Below are 21,576 nucleotides of genomic sequence, written 5' to 3' on the forward strand. Positions count from 1 at the left end.
TGCCATGTGGATGCCATGTTTGGCACTCCTGCAGCTATCTTAATCTATGAGGATATAAGCCGTGAGTTGACATGGTGCGCTAACATAGCAGATGCCTGGGAACCCAAAACAGTACCAGGAACGGCAGTGTCTCTCCCAGCTGGCCATCTTCATTGTTTTTGTCACATGACTAAGAAGTGAATGGCTATCATATTTCAAGCCATTTATTAACAACTTGACACAAACCTCTTCACCCAGGGAAGAGGGACTCTCAAGTGAAAATATGTGTTAATCCTATTGGCTGGTGGGCATGCTTGGGAGGGATTACATCAATTGATGATTGATATAGGTGCCACTGTGGATGGCACCATTCCCTAGGCAGGTGGGTTCTGGGCTGCATGAGAGCGCTAGCTGCACATGAGCCACAGAATGAACCAGCAAGCATCCTCCTCCAAGGTTTGGTTTCCATTTCAGGTTCCTGATTGAGTTCCTGCCCTGGATCCCCCTCAATGATGGACTGTGACCTGAGAAGTGTAAGCCAAATAAATCTATTCCTCCCCAAGTTGCTTTTGGTCATGGTGTTTATCACAGAAAACGAGAACATTAATCTTAACAAATATAGTTTGATATGTGTCTGTCAGGCCTCACTTTAGCATAGCTTCATGAATTCAAACACAGCTATCTATATCTAAAATACAAATTAAACATCAGTTACCTCTTTTATGCAGCTCATTCTATCATTTTAAATATATTTGTTTTAAAATGAAACACATTATCTACACTAAGTGGAAAATCAGTATGGCATGGAATAAATAGAAGATCATTATGAGCAAGATTGATTTCTTGTGATGCATGCCTGCCTATCTACAAGATGTTGTCAAGAAACCAAGGCTTCAAAGACACACAGTCTCCTAAGACCAGAAAGCTAGCTGAGCATGAGCCAGAGAGTGAGCCAATGGGTAGCTTTTCTCATAGCCTCTCTCTCTAAAGGAGGTGAAGACCTCTCCAGGCTTCAGCCATGCTAGGGAACTCAGAAGTATGCAGGCTGGTATCGTTCAAGTGTATTCAGACTTAAGTCTGTGTGCCAAGAACATCATTTGCAGATTCACCATGGGAACCTCTGGGAAACCCCCATCCATGAGAGAATTTTACACATCAGGCTTTGTACATATTTATCTAAGTCAGTGCCATGGACAGCGAGTCTCTGAAAATGCAGAATGGGATCTGGGGGCAGAGAGCAATTAGCTATTCTGCTGTGGTTTCAGGATCCAAGAAGGCAAATCAAAGCAGATCTGATCGCCGAGATAACAGCATTAAGATGAGACTCTCGGCAAACAAACTTCTTCAAACAAGAAATATGAACTTGAAGCCGATAAGAGATCTTCACTAACTCCTGCTGAGTTCATTGCTGATATGAAAGTGGCTCCTTACCCATGAAATTGCACCTGTCACAGCGACTTCACTTCATTAAGGCGGCTTCCTGATCCGAGCAAGATTATCAGCAACACACAATCTATGGCTCTCCAGCTAATGAAGACTGCCTCTCCTGAGGTGCCAACAGCTGAGCTCTGAGTCCTAAGATAACTGAGAAACGGCCAGAGAGAAGGAAGGATTTATAAAGCCAAACAGCCCCTCAAGCCAAACCTACCAGCATTATCAAAGCGTCCACTCAATGAAACCTTTTCCAATTATCCTCAAGAAAAAAAAGACCTTGCCTCGCTTCAGCACCACCTGCAATAATGGACCAAGGTTTCCCCTGATTCAACTCTGTGAAGACAGAAGTATAAAATGAAAGGTTTTGAAGAGGGTTAGTTAGGGATAACTATGAAAGATGCTAATAAATACGTGGTACGTAATAAAAATATCTATTTTTCATTATGTACATTTTGCTAAGTAGAAAACAGACACAGAGTCACGGGGGGGGGGGGGAACCTCAGCCAAATGGTTCACTGTAGAAATTAATTCATATTCAACCTTTCCCAGATCCCCAGCTCTGCCTGCAGGAGTCTCAGGTGTCAAGCTCCTCTGGAGTTTTTTTCTGGGACAGCATCTGCTCAGATAAATATCCTTCTCTGTTTTTCTTGAGTGGACGTCTTTGAACTCATAAACCAGAGACCACTCCATAAGTATGCATTTAGACTTGTATCCTAATGCATATGTGAACAGAGATAGTTTCATTCCAGACTTGATTAAAATTTATCGAGCAATTATAGGCATTTTCCCGCATACCAGGCATTGCCACAGAAGCTGGGGATGTAGCTGTAAGCAAGGCGTGATTCTGACACCAAAGGAGCCTTTGGTCTAGGCTTCTTCATGAAGCTCCATCTGCAGACCTGTCACATTAGGACCCTACACTGGTGTGTGTGTGTGTGTGTGTGTGTGTGTGTGTGTGTGTGTGTGTGTTGCCATCCTATAGAAGGTATACATTAACAAGTTGCACAAGCATATCACTAGCATGTCATAGACATATGTTTAATATACTGTGTCCTCACACTTATATAGGGTACTTCATACACGGGGTCATGCATGCTTTTATTTCCATTATCTGTCCACATAAATATGAACCAAGTGTTGCATAAGAAAAGTTCTCCAAATGGGTGGCATAATGACGCTATATCCTTCAGAGAGAAATATGTGGGTAGTCTACCAGAGTCTTGTTTCTTAAAGGAGACATTGACAGAGGCACAGGACAGGAGCTACTTCACACATTAGAGTGCTTAGAGATGGCCTGGAGATGCAATGAACTAGAAGGCTTGGTTTGTCAGAGCCAGAGCCAGGCAGCTTGTACAGTGCCTCCCTCAGAGCACTCTACTCTTCGCTTTTGTGCCCAAGATGAACTCAGCCAATTTTAATGAAAAAATACATAGCATAAAGACAATAAAAAAAAACTTATGGCAGTTCAAATCCCATTGTATCCATGGACAACATTACTGCTGCTATCAATGAGTCACAGTAGATTGCAAACAATGGCACAAGGGAAAATGGAAGTACATTGGCTGGGATCCTTTCCCCTACTTGTTTCCCCTCTTGTGGTAGAGAATAAAAGCAATTATCTAGTAAAGCATCTAACCATCCATTCTTCCATCATCCATCATCCATTCATGGTTTCACTCATTTATCCATTCATCTATCTATCTATCTATCTATCTATCTATCTATCTATCTATCTATCATTCATTCATCCTTTCACTTAGTCATCCATTTATCCATCCATCTATCCATCATCATCATCACCAGCAGAGATATCTTACCAGCCAAGTCCATTCATCCATTATCCATCCATATATCCATCTATCCATCCTTCATCCTTCCATCCATCATCTATTTATCTAAATATGTACCATTTACTTTTCTTGCAATTGAGGCCAAATACCTTATAACAAACACCTTAAGGTGCAGTGAAATAATCCTTCTGTACACTGTGAATATGTATTAATCTTATTGGTTAATAAAGAAGCTTATTGGCCTATAGCAAGGCAGGAGAAAGTTAGGTGAGACAATCAAACAAAGGATGCTGGGATGAAGAAGGGCAGAGTCAGAGGAGTCACCAGCCAGAAGCAGAGGGAGCAGGAGATGAACATTCCAAACTAATAAAGGTACCGCCACATGGCAGAGCATAAATAGGAAATATGGGTTAGTTTATGTATAAGAGTTAGCTAGTAACAAGCCTGACCTATGGACCATGCATTTATAATTAATATAAGCCTCTGTGTGGTAATTTGGAAGAAGCTCTTGGGATGGAAAAACTCTACTTACATTAAGGGAGGAAAGATTTCTTTTGACTCCTAACTTAAGTAGGGAAACAGTCCATCGCAGTAGAAAAGGCAAGAGTGTGAGGTGGGCTGGGCATGGTGGCACATGCCCTTAGTCCCAGAACTTGAGAGGCAGAGGGAGGCAGATATCTGAGTCTGAGGCCAGCCTGGTCTACAGAGTGAGTTCCAAGACAGCCAGGGCTACACAGAGAAACCCTGTCTTGAACACAAACAAACAAACAAACAAAAGTGTGAGGTGGGCAGTTACATTGCATCTGCAATGAGGAAGGAGAGAACAGACAGGAAACAGAGCCTCAAGGCCCACCCCTAGTGATCTACTTCCTCCAGAACTTCCCACAACCTCCCAAACAGGCCACCAGCTGAAGACTCACCTGTTCAAACAAATGAGCGAGCTTATGGCAGACATTTCACATTCAAACCACAATACCATCTATCTATTCATCGATAAGTCAATCCACACTTCCATATCCACCAATCACTCTGTCTACCGTCACCCATTTTGACACACATGTGCCTATCTATCCCCCGGATGACTATTGGCTACTTGACAAAATCACTTTACGTGAGGATGGTGCTCATTTTGCAAACTGGATCTCTCGCACGGGCACACTGGGCCAAGATCACATGTAAGACCCCCAAGTCTCTCTGTGTCACCCACTCCTACCACGCCAACATTCAGGGCAGAGCTCAAACGCCGACTTCCTCTTTTCTTCTCATTTTCTTTTCCAGTCAGGAAAAAAAAAAGAGAGGGACACAGACTGTTGTAGGTGACCCAGATTCCTCCAATTAACACCAGGTAAAGAAGCACAGAGACAGACTGAAGCCGAACGATCCCTGAATTGGTTTCAAGTGCTTTTGATAATGGGGGGGGGGCAGAGTAATAAAACAAAACAGTAATAGCCACAAAGTGAGATTCATCACCTCTGTGTTATGGGAAATAGATGTATTTTCCAAACACTGAGTTTTGAAACTGCACTCCAGGAACAATGGGCTACCTTGCTAGATTCATCCTTTGATTTTTTTTTTTTTTTTTTTGCTCTATTTTTCAGTAATACGGAGATCCAGAAGAAATGTAAAAGTGACAAAGAAAATGTATGTGACCAGACTAGGAATTCTCCGAAGCCCCAAATGAGGTTCCGGGAGAAAGGAATAAATCAAGAACTCCTAAGTCGCCAAGCCGTTCTTTGCCCAGCTGTGAATTGCCTGTTTCTAATTTGGTGGCTATCAGAAGCAGATCCGGGTTTTAATTTCTCCCTAGAGTGATTCACGATTGCCTGTAATTCCACAGCAGGTGGCTCACTGTTCCATCAGAAAGTGCCTGTGCACAAATACAATCACATGCATTACGTTGACATCAGATCCGTAAAGGTGGGCTGCATGTACCCTGCCTGTAAGAGTGAACGCTACCTTGTTTAACACATGTGGAAATACATTAAAAAAAAAACACCCTACAATTCTGACACCTCTGATGTGAACTAGAAAGAAGTGACAACTCCAATTAATGTTAGATGCCACTACATGGAGAGGTCCTTGCACATGATAAAGTTTCTATGGCCCTATGAACAGGATGCCCCACCGCCCCCATCTGGAAGACTCCACCTATTTTACCCAGAGACATTAATGGCAGATTGCACACACCACATACAAATCACAATAAAGTCAGCTAGCAAACTTCAGAGCAATAGGAAGCCACCAAGGCAGAGAATCTGAGCATAGCACAGGCCAGGTAGGACTTACCTCTTCTCTGAGCCAGCAGCTAGCTTCTGACAAACGATGACAGCTGGTGCATACTTCCCAGTGTACTCCGAGCTCTGCTTGACATCCCAGATGGAAGGGCTGCTGGCTCTCACCGCAATGATGCTCACTCCTTTCTTAACCTTGGCCCTGTGGGAGACAGGAAGTGAATGTTTCAGACAGCCCTGGGAAGTCCCCAGGTCCAGGTCAGCAGTGGTACCAGGGATGTGGTGAACATTTGCACATTGTAGCCTTGCAGGTATGAACTCATGGGGAATTAGATTTAAACACAAATTTGCAACCACCTTCTGATCCATCTGTCTAGTCCCCCATCCCATCCCTCAGTTATCGCTGCTTTTACAGAAGGAGCTAGCGAAATGTGCTGGCCTTCAGCAAACATCTGTTACATATAGAAACAGAATGTCTCTATTAATTAAAAGACAACACACAAAACAACAACAACAATAAAACCTACCTGAAATCCCTCATAGTGAAAAAACTGAATGGGAAATGGAAGTAAGCCAAATTTACAGAGGTAACATTCATAATAAGGGAGCATCTGCAGCGGCAGGGTCCTGAGCAGCAGACCTTATGAACACTAAGCACTACACTTGATTTTTCCCAGCAGTGTCTGAGTTCCACAGTGGAGAACTGAGGCTCAGACAGGTGAGGGGATGTTCATGGGTCCCTGCATAGAGGTGCTAGGCTGAACAGGGCTAGCCAACTTCTACGTTTCTGTTCCTTCCTGACATTCTTATCATCTTTGTCATCATAACCACAGCCTCCACCATCATCATCATAGATGCAACCCATCTTCATCATTACCACTACAACCTCCATCACCATCATCATCACCATCATCACCACAATCTCAATCAATATCACCACCACAATCGCCATCATTATCATCATCTCTTCTTCATCGCCACAACTCAATCATCATGATCACCATGACATGACAAACTTCCCTTCACCATCACCACCATCACATACTTCATCATTATCATCATCAATCACTACAATCCTAATCTTCGTCATCACACCACGACCTCTCTCTTCATCCCCATCCCCACAATGTCCATCTTGATCCTCATCACCACCACAATCCCTGTCTTCTTCATTGTCACAAAGCCCTCTTCAGCATCATCAACAACACTACAGTATCTTCATTATCATCATCATCATCATCATCATCACTACATCCATCTTTATTACCATCACAACTACCATCTCTTTCATCATCACCACCATCTTCTTCATCATCATCATAATCCTCTGTCCTATGAATTACTTACCATCAGCTGGATGCTATTGTAAAGCCATTATGGCCCTATAACAGTTCACCCTCAAATACCCTGCTAGGTCCGTTGCCATGGGAAAGTTTATCTCTTTCATGGTTCCAGAGTAGAGGAACAGGCCTTGAGCTGCAGGTAGGACAACACTCTGGGCTCTCCCTGTATCACTGGGAGCTTCTGCTATTAGAGCTGATAAAACTAAATGTAACCATTGTCTCTGCTACTCGCTCAGCGTTGGTTGGCTTGCTACCCAATATCTACTCATGATTTAGCCAAGGTCATATTCACCAAGGCAGTTCACCTTCCATCTGAGACTCCATTTATCATCTCTCCCGCCCCTTCCCCTCCCTCCATCATGGAAGGGGAACTCATGGTCCCATGGGCTATTCTGCAAAGTACAAATACCCCTGCCCTTGCCCAGAAGCTGGATGATGGAGGCCCTCTTTGCACTCATGCCCTTGTTTCTTTCTAAGACATTTCAAAAGAAAAAAAGCCTACATGCGATGAGAAAAGGCAAAAGGACAACACAGTAATTTTCACAGTTTGATTTACAAACTGCCTTGTAGATCTGAAGAAAGCGTGTGTTTCCTTCCCACTGTGTCTTCCCTTTCCTGTTCCTTGGGGGAGAATATCAAGAGTTTAGAAGTTAAGGTCCCAAGGGATGTTTGGAGGCATCTGTTCTCCTGGGGAGAAGATGGAGGTACTCACAACAGTCTGTGTCACATGCTCTGCCCAGTTCCTGTCTGCACCTCTGAAATCTTCAAGGAATGGGGCATAGAAGAAAATGGAGACATGCCTGTCCGTAACTATTTCTACTTCCACTGGGGACAATTTTACACACAATCTGCAGGAGAGGACATGGAGTCACCATGCTCCAGGAAGGCCATCAGGAAGACTGGCAGTGGCACTGGGAACAGGATCCTGGGAGAGTTTCCAGCATTCCTTAGCTGAGAAGAGTGGGACGCCTGGGTTTACACTATGCAGACACCATGATTCACAGGCAGCACCAGGTAACCTAGAAGGGCCGGGAGTGTTAGCAACTTGCCAGGCAGAGGGCACCATGTGCCTAGTCTCCAGTAGAATCCTGCACTTCTGGGCTGAGGGACACCTCCTCCCTCGATGTTCAACCCTGAACACAACATTGCACAGCCATTTGTTTGGGGGAGCTAGGGTCATGCTGTGTGGCTTCACAGGATGAGGATTCTGGAAAGTTGTGCCTGGCTTCCTCTGGACATGGTCCATGTCCTTTCCCCCTCTGTTGACTTTAGTGTATGTGTTTTTCGAGACATCAAGCTGAGCAGCACACATGACTACAGGGGAAGCCCTCTGAATCTTCCTAGTGACTTGTTGGACCTGAAGGGGGTTTTGAGAGCTGGTAGCTTCCTGCTGAAAGACTACACTTCCCAGATCCCCTTATGGTCTCTGTGAATCATTTCCTCCCTTATAAAGGTTACAACCAGCTTCTTTCTGTGGGAATTCTCTCTCATCGACCCACATGACATGAGACTTACAGCCCTTCCATACATGTAGGTGAGATCTGAGATGACCCGAACACTGTGTTTCAGTCAATAAACATAGTCCTGCCTAGAGGTCAGACTCAACTGCTCCCCGTTTGGCCTTTTCCAGCTCCTTTAATCCTAATAATATAATGCACCCCCCCTCCCGCCCCGGTACACACATTAGTCTATAACAACAGGGGGGATTGACCACTTATGGATAGCCCTGGGTGCTAACACTAGTAGTTTTAGAAATGGATTGTAGTGTACAGCATCACTTCCATGGGGGAAACGAATGTGCTTTGGGGGAGTTTTGTTCCTTCTGGTGTTAGGATGGGACCCAGTGCCTTTGGCATGCCTGACAAGCACTCTATAACCAGGTGACATCCCCAGCCCATGTTTTGTATTTCAAATGACTACAAGAGCAGATGTTTTGGATACATCATTCATAAAGGTGAGGTGTTATGTACAAGACTGTATGCTCAGGATAATCTTCTAGCTAAATAAGTTTTGGCTTCTACTTTGTACAAACTCGACTTAAATTATAGGCAGTCAGGCATGCTGGTAAAGGGGCTGAGGAGATGGCTCAATGCAGAACGTACTTGCTGAGCAAGCGTGAGTTCGATCTACAGCGCTTACATAAAAGCTGGGCACAGAGGAAACACTTGGAATTCCAGGGCTGGGGAAGAGGAGACAGGAAGATCACTGGGGCTTGCTTGCCAGCCAGTCTAAGCCAAATCAATGAGCCCCAGGTCTCTCTGCAATTTCAAAAGCAAGGTGAAATAGGTGAAGACCCCTGGGATCAGCGTGTGCCCTCCACGTGCTCCTGTGCAGTGTTGCACACACTGCACAGGAGCACACACACAGATCTACTAGTGTAAAATTTCATTCACCGTGGACAGCTATTCTTTCGAGATATGTTAGAATGGATTATAGAGGCTGTCCCAATTACTGTGCGCTAGAATTCTATTGAACCAAATTTGCTTGAAATAAATAGGTCATCAGCCCGGCTTTGGCAATCTTTTTATTATCTGGAAGGTGCTGGTACCTAGGCCTTTGCTGACATATAATGGGCTTATATTTTGCTTAGATTTTATTCCTAAGTAGGTCATTTAGAATTTGGATGATTGTTTCTCGGTGAGTGGCTTTTCAAATGTACAGGGTTATTTATTTAACCCATGAATGACCTGAAGTTTCTATAGCTACTGTGGTTTTGAAGAGGAAATTCTTTCTAAGATTTACCGTAGAACACTGGATTTGCCTCTTTCGAGAACAGACTTTCCTGAGAAAATACACACACACACACACACACACACACACACACACACACACACACACACCCCAAGAATCTGACACGGAGTGGGAAAGAGATGTTTGCATGGTAGAGGACCACGCCATGTGTGAATATCACCTACAAACATCGGCAAGGTTGGCTCCCTGCTCCTTGGAGATGGATCCATAGTCTTTAGCGAACACGGTGAGCCTGCGTTAATCATTCTGACACAAGTGGCGGTATGTGGGAGTCCATGGCAGGCAGTTCTTAGAACCTCTGGAGATCGGCATCATTGGGTCTGAACCAAATGCTAGTTCCGTTTTTGTTTATGACAAGCGGGTTCCTTACAGTCATTAATGGAAGTTTATAACCCACTTGTGGTTCCATAAATACAGGTTACCCTGACAGCCTCATTACCAGAGATAAACACAGCACTTGATTTCCGAAGACACTTTATCGTAGATTTACATTTAATAACACATCCACCATGGTGAGAGCGGAAAAGCCATAATTTTCCCTAGAGTATGCCCATGCGGTGAAGGCTGATAGAGACAAAACCTGCTTGGGGTTAGGGGATGGTGTACTTTTAAAACGTACTAGAACAAGCTGTGAAGTCTAGACACATGCGTTATGTATGATGTTTATATTATGTACATGGCATATGCACAATGTATACCCACAGCCTCAAGCACAGGATTCAGGAACTTAACTAAAATAGCCAGGACTAGCTGGCAGCCTGGACACTGAACCCAGGGGCATAGTGGCTATGTTTGTGCCTCCACCTACCCCTCCACATTCCAGCCTCTGACTCTGGGTAATGCTTAGCAACCTGCCCTCTGGCAATGTTGGGCTCGATCCTAGATCCTTGTGAAGGAGGTTGACAGTTAACCCAAGCCAACCTACCCAAAAGCTCTCTCCTGGGAATTTACAAAGCACTGTACCCTAGTAACCCATTTCTCTCCCTGCCTGCCACCTTGCTTCTTTCTCTCTAGTCTCTGACATTAACATATGTAAATGAGGCATTTATTATCATATGCAAATGATCATTTAGCCTCAAAGTATGCCAACCATCCAGGATCCAGTCCATTGAGGTCAACACATGCAAACAGTCTTCTAGTATTAACATATGCAAACTGTCCCCTAATAATAACATATGCAGGTTGTCGCTGGCATTAACATATGCAATTGAGCCTGTAGCATTGACATAGGCAAATGATCTCCTAGCACTACCATATGTGACAGGCCCCAGGCATTAACATATGCAAATGACCCTGCATTAATATGTAAATTATCCCCTAGCAACTATCATGTACAAATGGCCCCTGTCCTTTATATATACAAATTCACCTGATATTAGCTTATGCAAATATTTCTAAATCTAGCTCTCCCAGGCTGTCCTTTAGACTATGAAATAGCCACCAGCCTCCCATCCAGTGCCTTTTAAAACTGGACCAGAGGTGATTACTTCATCTGCCATAAGGCTGACTGAGGTGCTGTCTGAGACCCCTAAAATAGGCTTGCTTTGGAATAAGACATTGCATTTCTCTGCTGTAGCAGCTCACAGCTGGCCTTGTTGGTGATGGGTGGCTCTGATCCACTCACATACTCAAGGATCAGAGCAGATCCTGGTCCCGCTGTTTCCAGGCCATGGTTTGCAGCACCTCTGTCTTGAGCGCCCCAGCCATTGGGAGGAAAGGAGTGGCAAAGAACGGGCAGGACAGACGGACAGCACAAACTCGGGTGCACTCACAGTTTACTGAAAACAACTGACTGTCTTGGCCACATATGGTTACAGGTGCAAAGGCTTCTGGGAAGCCAGTCCCCACCTGGCTACTGAACCTGCCTGCAGTGTTTCCCAAGGAGAGCTGGGATTCCCACCTCAGTTAAACGTGTCCCACATCCTAGAGACCATGGGCAGAGCTAAATCCCCTGCACCATGGGCAGAGCTAAATCCCCCTGCACCATCGCACACAGGTCCACTACTACAGAGAAGTCCCACGTGAACAGCCACCAGTGAGCACCCAGTGAAGACACATTTATAAATGGTTTGACACATGGGTTATTAAAAGTGCCTGCATGCTGAAAAAAAAATGGAAGTTAAAAGAGATGAAAGAAAAATAAATTGGACTCAAAAGGAGAAATTTGAATATCTTTGCTCCTTGTGAGGTTTATTTAGAATTTGTGAGGGCACATATGTGTGACAGAGAGGAGAAGAGAAAAAATGGAAGGAGAAAACTGGGACAAAGAAGCATGGGGTGGGGCGAGACTTTGGCGGAAGTTTAGTGCATACAGAGTTCAGTGCATGAGAGGAAAACCTTGGGTGGCCAGTACAGTATATGTGTCCAGAGGAATGTTCTGGAACCATCACTTACCAAGCAGAGATGAACAGCCTAACATTGTCCGTAATCCACAACCTGCTCTAGGATTCCCTGGAATCTGACAGTGGGTGGAAGGAATGGCCTCTGGGATGCCTCTTGGTCAAGAGAGAAGGCTTGCTGGGAGCGTCCTTTCCTGAGTTCCAAAGGAGAAAAACTTTTCCAGAGCCTCGCCTCCCAGGGCACCAAGTCCTGCTAACCACCAGCACCCATCACCCACAGCTGCCTGAGGCTCTCCTGTCTGCAAAGCAGCAGGAATGCTCACAGCTGGACACCGAACATGGGGATGGATGCTGCACAGACCTCCTGATCAATAAAGGAGAGCACACATCCATTCCTCCGTTCAAAGGCCAGTCAATAGATACCATGCTGAATTTTTGGAAATGTTTCCTGTCCCTTGTTTTCTCTCATTAGCTGTGGCCGAAAAGAAAATAATTCCCATTTTCTGGGGCGTTGTAGCCGGGTACCCTGTTGATAATAAGTCTACTTCTAATTTCTGAGTGATCTGACTACACCACTTCCCTTCAAGTCCATATGTCATATAATGTTCAGTCCTAGCTCTGTCTTGACACTGGTCAACAGGCATAAGCCTTCCCAAATGCCACTGTTCATCCTGTGAAAGTAATGTCCTCATGTTCCCTTGGAGTGGCATAGAACCAGACCTTAGGCTGCAGAGACAGTGTTTACCAAGCCTCTTCCATCCTGACTTTGAGACAGTGGTGGTTTGGATGAGAAATCTCCCCAACAGGCCCAGGTAATCGTCCTTGTTTGAGGAGGCTAGGGAACCTTTGGAAGGCAGAGCCTTGTTGGGGAAAATACTTCACTGGGGTTGGGTTTTGAGAGCATCTAGCCTTCCAAGTCCATCTCTGCTTTCTGTGTGATCGAAGATAATGATCTGTCAGCTTTCTGCTCTGGCTGCCATGCCATCCTTGCCATTATGGAGGCTCCCCCCACTGGAACCATAGCCCACACAAAGTCTTTCCTCCGTCACTTAGTCATGGTGTTTTATTACAGCAACAGAAAACCCACTAATATAAGGACTATGCCAGTTGGTGCAGGCAGCTAAGACGGACACAGACGGGAGAGCGAGAACAGAGCGTTCAACATCAGGCAGTTCCAACTTGATAGCATGTCCTCCAGCAGGAAACATATTTGAATGTGCCGTGTTGATGCCGGCATATGTGTTGATGAAGCTGGCACTTTCACTATTGAAATACTGTGTGCGACACACAACATATCACAGGCGAAATGAAAAATAAATATGTCGAGAAGGAATGGCGATTCTCTCATTCCTATGAGCCCTTTGGCACCCCCTACCCCTCCACACCTGAGGATGCACACACATTAGAAGGGTGTTCCATCACATATGACACATGGGTATGTGCTGACATGGAGCTCAAACCCCACAGCAGGATCTATGTATTCCAATCTAAGCAAGCGTGACAGGGGATGTGATAGTGTGAATGTGATGACCCTCATAATGTCATAGGGAGTGGCACTATTAGGAGGTGTGGCTTTGTTGGAGGAAGTGTGTCATTATGGAGGTGAGCTTTGAGGTCTCATATGTGCTCAAGCCACACCCAGTGTGGCACACAGTTCACTTCCTGTCACCTATGGTTTAAGATGGAGCTTCTTCTCCACTCTCAGCTCCTTCTCCAGCACCATGTCTGCCTGCATGCCACCATGTCACATCATGATGATAAGGGACTAAACCTCTGAAAATGTAAGCCACCCCAATTAAATGTCTTTCCTTTATAAGAGTTGCTGTGGGGCTGGAGAGATGGCTCAGAGGTTAAGAACACTGACTGCTCTTCCAAAGGTCCTGAGTTCAATTCCCAGCAACCACATGGTGGCTCACAACCATCTGTAATGAGATCTGGCGCCCTCTTCTGTATACTAAATAAATAAATCTTAAAAAAAAAAAAGAGTTGCTGTGGTTATGGTGCCTCTTCACAGCAATAGAAACCCTAAGATACAGGGTTGGGGGGATAGGTGTCTCCAGAACAGCTGCCACCTGCTAGAGATTAAAAAGAGAAAAGCCAACGACCTAGAAGGATTTGTTCACAAGGAAGGAGAGAGACCCTATGCCTCAGGGGGATAGAGCCAACAAAAGAGGCAGGTGTGTCATCAGGGGAGGGTGTGGTCAGAAAAGGATGCTGGCTTCTGAAGGGGGTGTGGTCTTATGGTGGGTGTGGCTTCCACAAAGATATCTCCCTGGCTAAGTCCCATACTGCACAACTTGTGGGTAAAGTGTGGACTAACAAAACACAAAGAGACCATAAAGGCAGAGTCTGTGCTGTGAAATCCAGGGACACATCACAGGCTGGAGCCCACCCACACCCTTATTCACAAGGCGGTTATACAGACATTCCCAGTTCAGGCTGCCACTTAAAGCTTTGCTTTGGCCACCTTCGCATTATTTAGGGTACTGTGTCGCCATCCCCCAAAACTTGCAAGCACAAATACACTCATGCTGAGAGAATTAGCCTAATGTTATCGGTCACTTCTGAGACTCCGTTAGTTAGTTAGTAGGACCTCAGTGTGTCAAATATGTGCCAGATGGGTGATGGAGCCAGTTAATGAATGCACTGAGAAGTAAGAAAACAGCCAGATGTCCATGACTACACCCTCACTATCAACATTTTATCAACTATTCTCCTACGTGCTTCTTTATTCATGTACTATCTGTAATGCTATGTAAATAGGATAAAACCCAGGTCAGCCACATGGCCATCAACTGGAAAACTCACCATCCAGGGAGGTTCTGGTCAAAGTTAGTATAATATAAACGGGGCCTCCTTGAGTTAAGTGCTGCATACTTTGGACATCTACATGTGATGGCTATGTATGAGGCACGCTGCTGTGATCTCAGATGATTCGGGTTTCTTTATCAACTCCAAAGATAACTCACCCAGCCTGATTCAGAAAGCTGTCGGGCTGCCAACCAACCTAGGCAATCAACACTTAGGGAAGGAGAGGCCCAGGTACAGAGCATGGCAGCCGGGCCTGTGTGGTAAGAAGTCTCCTCTCAGGCCTGCTGCCTGCTTGGAGGACCCCCTGATGTCTTCTGGGTATCAGAGCCTCTGCAGCCCCAGCACATGCTAAGTGGCTTCCTTTGCCAGTATAGCAACCATTGACTCTTTCAGGCTGCATCAGAGCCTAGAGATTCTTGCAGTCTTACAGCTCCCGGGCCCAGCTTTCTGCTTCACAACTCAGTGCAAATAAGACGGCCAAAGGCCTGTTTCCCTTCTGACCTTAGCTCAGGGGACATGTGACAGAGATGGATAGAGAAGGTTGTCAACTCCGCAATGTAGATGCTGGCAAGGGGTGACCCCCATCACCCAGCAGAACACACTGTCTCCAGAGGACAGTGGCATGTGGGAGCAGGGTCAGGAACCAAGCTGTGACTCTTCCGCTCGGTCACCCAGTGAGCCATTCAACAGACACCCCCTGAGTCCCATCTGGCTTCCAAGGGCTTTCCACAGCACTGGGAATGCACAGAGAGGAAGCCATGTGCCAACCATCCTAGAACTAGTGAAAGACAGACACACAGACACGTGTGCATGTATGTGCCTACACAGGTGGGATGCTGATAAGTCCCCTGTAGGTTGTTGCTGGGAGCTGGGAGTGAAAGTACTATAGAGACCATCCTTAGCGTAAGACTTACATTCCTGCCAAGCAGCAATTAGAAGTCATGGTGGGCAGAGGGAAACATGTAGACAGGTTCAGGGCTCTCTTTCTCATTTGATTCGCTCTCTGTCTGGGGACTGGAGCAGGGAAAAACAAACAAACAAATTGCCCTGGTCCCTAAGGGAAACCACCCCCCAGCAGTTCAGGAGGCTATTTGCTATTGCTTGAAAGTAAAGCAGCCCCCACGGGCTCCTGTCTGGGGACCTTGATTGACAGCTTATGGGCTTGGGGAAGTAATCAGATCCTGAAGACCTGATTGATCAATTAACACACTGATATATCAATAATAGAAAGGCTTTACTGTGGTAAACAAGGCAGGAACTTGTTGGAGAGAGTGGGTCACAGGAGCTGTGTGAGTAGGAGCTAAGTCTTGTTCTGTTCCCTTGCTGTCCACCATGACATGAGATGCTCCATCATGCCTTGCCTATTGTGAGGGACAGAACCCTCCATGACCCTGAACCAAAAGTCAGTAATCCCTCTTTGTGTTTGTCCCAGGTAACTGAGTATAACAAAGATGACTGCCACACTGTTCAAATGGTCCACCACTACAGCTTTACATTTGATGTGTATGATGAACGGTATACATATGTGGGTAGACATGTAAACGCAGGTGTGTGTGAATATGGATGCACATGGAGGAATCCGGGTTCACTTCTCTATTACTCCCTGCTTTATTCCCTAAAGACGAGTTCTCTCACTGGGTTTTGGCTAAGCTGGAAGGCTAGCAAACCCCAGCAAGCTTCCTGTCCCTGCCCCAGTGCTAGGGACACAGGGGCCTGAGGCCACACCCAGCTTTTGATATGAGTGCTGAGGATGTGGACTTAGGGCCCTGTGGTTGCACAGCAGGAGTTCTATTCCCCAGAGCCATCTCCCAGCTCCTCACTAGGTCTTAAGTGAATATGCTGCTTATGGATTTACCAACATCAGCATCTCCCGGCAAACCACCTTCTCTAGGTGCAGAAAGGATGGAGCGGAGAGGATGGGGACCATCTACAATGGGGACTGTAAGGGATAAAGAATGGAAGCAGAGAGAAGGTGAGACAGGACAGTCAAGGCAGAAGATGTGACAAATGCAAGAGATGACAGTTACTGGAGAGGTATAGGCGCTGCCAGGCCATGAGGTCCAAAGGTCCAATCCCTGTAGGCATGAGGGATTTGACGCTAGCCACTAGGGAGTAAATGGCACATTGCACCACCAAAGCCCCTATTCAGTAGCTGTGGCTACAGCATCCTAATGCTTGCACTGCTGTTGCTGCTGGAGGCTGAAGATTCAACAGCTGCCACATGCCAGGTCATGAATGTCCAGTGCAATAAGTCACCAAGCTGAGTATAGAGAGCCATGTGTCTGAGTCTAAAGCCCAGAGCAGTAGGCCATTGACTCTCAAGGCCTGGAACTGTGAATCTCTGGGTCTGCCAGTGTAGTTCCCAGGCCTGGGACACTCAGGGGCCTGGGATTGTCAACCCTAGCAAGATTTCTCATCTACTCATGATCCTCGTGTGACTACAGCAGAGGGACCTGAGGCTGATTGGATCCGAAACAAGGATTGCCTCGAGGAATCAATTCTCACTTTCTTCCTTGCTCATCTTGAAATAATTACAAACCAGTTCTGACCCCCTTTCCAACAAAAACGAAACCAAGTAAGACCCAGGCTTGCACGCCGTCAGATATCAGACGCAGACTTGAAGTTGCAGTCTGTCGCAGAAGTTCCAAATTTAGCCAAGCCGATAATCTCCACGAAGAAAACGGGACAGATATTTACAGAGAAACAGCTCTCGGGTGACGGTGCCAGCACCAGGATTTCATAACATGGCCTACCCTCCCAGATCTCAGTGCATCTCAGTGCACAGGGGGCTGAGATTCGCCTGCTGTTCAGGGTCTGGGGCAAGTCATAATTTCCTGGTCTGTGAAGAGCCGCAAACCTAATTTCACCACGCACTTACTACAATGGCAGGTTGGTTTCTGCTGCTCTCGAGGTGTCCAATTTTTGAAGGGAATTGCTTAACCATACTTTAATTGAGGGACATTTTCCACATCAAAAGCAGGACTCCAGCCAGCAAAAGCACATGTTCTAGGATGTCTTTGGGGGAGCTATAGTTTTTAATTAAGTATGTTCATAGTAAAAATAGTATCAGGATGTTGTAAATAGTGAAACCAGAATGAATGGGACTGTGAGAAACACTTCTTGTCCTACAAATTTCTGTCCTTGACTTTCCTGTCCTTTGCTATGTGTATTCTGAGAGTCAGATATATGGATGTCTGGATTTGATGAGTAATAATCATGTGTGTGTGCTAACTTGGTATCGAGAAATTAAAGCCAAGCCTACTCAATGGCCACCTTGCTGGAGAAATGGGTGATTTCCAATCCTGGATTCTGCCAAGTGCTTCAAGGATTCTTCATATGCACTTCACAAATATTTTTTAGGGTAGCCTTCTCTAACTTTAACTGTCAACTTGGTTTAGCCAAGAAGCACAGAATGGGCTGCGTCCGTGGGCATATTGCCTGGATTAGACTTGTCTGTGGGAACTGTCTTGGTTGCCAATTAATACAGGAGGGCCCAGCCCACTGTGGGTGGCACCATTCCTTAGGCAGGTTGCCCTGGCCTGGATAAGAAAGCTAGCTGACTATAAGTCTGGGAGCAATCAGTAAGCAGAGTTCTTCTGTGGTTCCTGCCGTGCTGAGAAGTGAGTCCCTTAGTTGGAGGTAATGCTGTATAGAAGAGCAAGCAGACCTGCAGTTCAAGTTCTTGCTTTGACTTCCTGCACCTGACTTCCCTCAGTGATGGACCTTGATCTACAAGACTAAGCCAATCCAGACAGTGGTAGCATGTGCCTTTAATCCCAGTACTCGGGAGACAGAGGCAGACGGATCTCTGTGAGTTTGAGCCCAGCCTGGTCTACAGAGTGAGATCCAGGACTGCCAGGGCTGTTACACAGAGAAACCTTGTCTCAGGGGTTTAAAACAAAAAGAATTAAGCCAAATAAGTGTTTCTTCACTAAGTTGCCTTTGGTCAGGATGTCTTATCACAAAAAACAGAAAGGAAACCCTAGTACAGAATGAACATCAAGCAAAGGAACTACCATGTCAAAGAGATGCACAGGTCAATTGTACACGTGTGTGAAGGTGCCTTTTGCACATGTATGCATGCATGTATGTATGTGTGCACGTATGTGTGTGACTGACCTTGTATGTGCAATGGAGGAAGGTGTTCCTCAAGCATCATCTGCCTTTGCTCTGAAACAGCCTTCCCATTGGCCTGGAATCCATCAATTTGACCAGGTTCACTGGCCAGGGAGACGCAGGGATCTACCTGTTGCTACCTCCCCAGGGCTAGGATTATAATCTCGTGCCACCACACCAGGCTTCTTTTGATCTTTCTCAATTGTGTCCTTTCTTATAAGCATTTTTCCGACTGAAGTATCCCTCAGCCCCACAGGTTCACAGGTTCATTTTCGGTGGAATTTTGCTAGCTAAATGGCCACTGTTAGTAGTTTCATTTTTGTTTCTGTGATAAAAACACTATGGTCCAAAGGGATGGATGGATAAAAAGAGTATATGTTGGCTTATGGTTCCAGAAGGAGAATCCATAATGGAGAGTGAGATACGGCAGTAGGCTGTCAGAGCAGGAAGCTGAGAGATCACATCTCAACCACATGCAGAAAGCAAAGGCAAGCAGGAAGTGGGGCAAGGCTATAAACTCTCAAAGCCCCCACTTCCCCCACAGTGACATACTTCCTCCATCTCCTAAAGGTTCCACTCCCCCAAACAGCGCCACCTACAGGGAAAACAAGTGTCCAAACAGCTGAAACCTTGGGGGACATTTCTCATTCCAACCGTTACACACCTATTCAACAAAATTCTGCTCATTTCCACGTTTACTGGCATTAACATCATGCCTAAAGAGGGCTTTCTCAACCTTTCTGCATACTCTTATCTTTAATCTCTTTCTGGCCCTAAAAACCTTTCACAGCCTGTGTTTGTTTCTCTGTTATCACGTTGGCTTGGGGTTTATTGTGTATTAAAAATGCCGCCATTTAGGGAAATCAATCAATGGATCCTCCTAGAGTTCATTTCAGTGTAGGTGCAGCTTTATGTTTCTACTTGTCTTTTATCAGTATATTTACTAAATGATCTGTCCATCCAGCACCTACGACACAAAATCCCATCATTAAAAATATATTAAACCTGCCTGTGCTTTGTGGCTGATGGTTGGTCTTGCAACTCCCTGTTACTGGTCTGAGGACCTTCTCATAGTCCGGATGCCTTGCGACACACTTTAGTGCCTTGCAGGGCCATTTTCTTCCTATGGCTTTTTCTTGGTGGTGGGGAGGTGGGGGAGGTGCAGCTATTTTGATGTCTCACATTTCAATAGGAACCATTTCCGTTTGCATGTTTTCAAAGGCACTTTGAGTTTAGAAAAGAAGAAAGGAGATAGGAAAGAAGAAAGGAATATAAATAGGGCATGGAGTGTTATAAAAATCACTCCCAGGTTTGGGCCACGCCAACCTCCAGTCAAAAAGTAGCACACGCAAGTCAATTATGGGGTGATGGCCCACAGCGGTCATTCTCCCAGGAAGGCAAGTGGTTAAGTGTGCTGTTGGAAGCCCCAGGGGATGCCTGGGGTTGACTGTCTTGGACACTCCACACACAGCAACCTTCAGAAAGAAGGTGATGCAGGGGCATATGATATACACTGGTGGTTTTCCACACTTTTGGCAACACCCTTGTCCCCAATGAGGATGAACACAGACATAAGCCTTTTCTCTCTTTCTAGTTTCAGGGTGGGGTGCAGTGGTTCTCAACCTTCCTCATGCTGCAACCCTTTAATACAGTTCCTCATGTGGTGGTGACCCCCCAACCCATCCATAAAATTATTTTGCTGCTACTCTGTAACTGTAATTTTGCTACTCTTATGAATCATAATGTAAACATCTGTGTCTTAGGTGGCCCCTTGTGAGAGAATCATTCTGCCACTGAAGGGATTATAACCCATAGATTGAGAAACATTGTCATAGATGAAGCTCGGGGATGTCCCCAGGAGCTAGAAATGAGGAAGAAGCCCTCTCTCCACCGCCTTTCTCCTCCAACCCCCTGCGCTTTGTGAGGGCTTGGGACTTCACCACAAAGTAAAAAAAAAAAAAAGCATCAAGTGAGCTTCTGTGAAGGGAGAACATTCTAGTTAGCTTTTCTGTTACCTTGGGAAAGTATTATAACCAAATGCAACTTGAAAAAGAAAGGGCTTGTTTTAAATGAAGCTTCCAGGTCACAGTCCATCACTAAAGGAGGTCAGGGCAGGAACTCAAGCAAGAACTTGGGAGCAAAAACCACGGAGGCATAGTGCTTAATAGCTTGATGTCTGGCTCATGCTCAGCCTGATTTCTTACATAGCCCAGGACCACCTGCCTTGGGGATGGCGCTGCCCACAGTGGGCTAGGCCCTCGCACATCCATCACCTATCCAGACAGTTCTTCACAGACATGGTCACAGGCCATTCTGATGTGGACAGATCCTCAGGTGAGATTCCCTCTTCCCCAGGACTCTTATTTCTGTCAAGTTGAAGGAACTAAGTCTTGCTGTCTGTTCTTAAGCTCTGGATCCAACCAAGATCCTGAAACAGGATCAGCAACTGTCTTTTAGGTTAGAGAAAGCATCTAACCTTTGTAAATTTCTTCATCATCTTGTATTCCTCTTGAATTTTTACCTTTTTTATGTTATTGTGGTAAAAGCACTGCTCGGGCTTGAATATGCTCTCAAATATCCCATAATAGGCACTTGATCTTTAATTCACTGGTGTTGAAACCGGGTCTTTTAAGAAATGATAAAGTCAGAGGCGCTCTGTCCTCAGGAGATAGTTTAGCAATCACAGGAGTGTTTCCTGGTAAGAAACCATGCCTTCAGCCTTCTCCCATCCGTCCTCTGCCTACCCTTGCGTTTCCTGCCAGTTGCTGCAGGGCCTAGACCT

The 21,576-nt window shown here is 45.6% G+C and overlaps 1 protein-coding gene across 1 annotated transcript in view; it reads right to left on the bottom strand.

Moving 5' to 3' along the window:
* Tmem132d (transmembrane protein 132D) overlaps window positions 1–21,576 on the bottom strand; it is a 636,462-nt gene that overhangs the window by 335,513 nt on the left and 279,373 nt on the right. Inside the window, exon 3 of the mRNA XM_042268019.2 lies at window positions 5,490–5,636. Within this exon, the coding sequence (XP_042123953.1) occupies window positions 5,490–5,636 (147 nt within the window). The remainder of the gene's footprint in view (window positions 1–5,489; window positions 5,637–21,576) is intronic.

The sequence above is a fragment of the Peromyscus maniculatus genome, chromosome 23 (genome assembly GCF_049852395.1).
Source record: "Peromyscus maniculatus bairdii isolate BWxNUB_F1_BW_parent chromosome 23, HU_Pman_BW_mat_3.1, whole genome shotgun sequence".
Taxonomy (NCBI): Eukaryota; Metazoa; Chordata; class Mammalia; order Rodentia; family Cricetidae; genus Peromyscus; species Peromyscus maniculatus.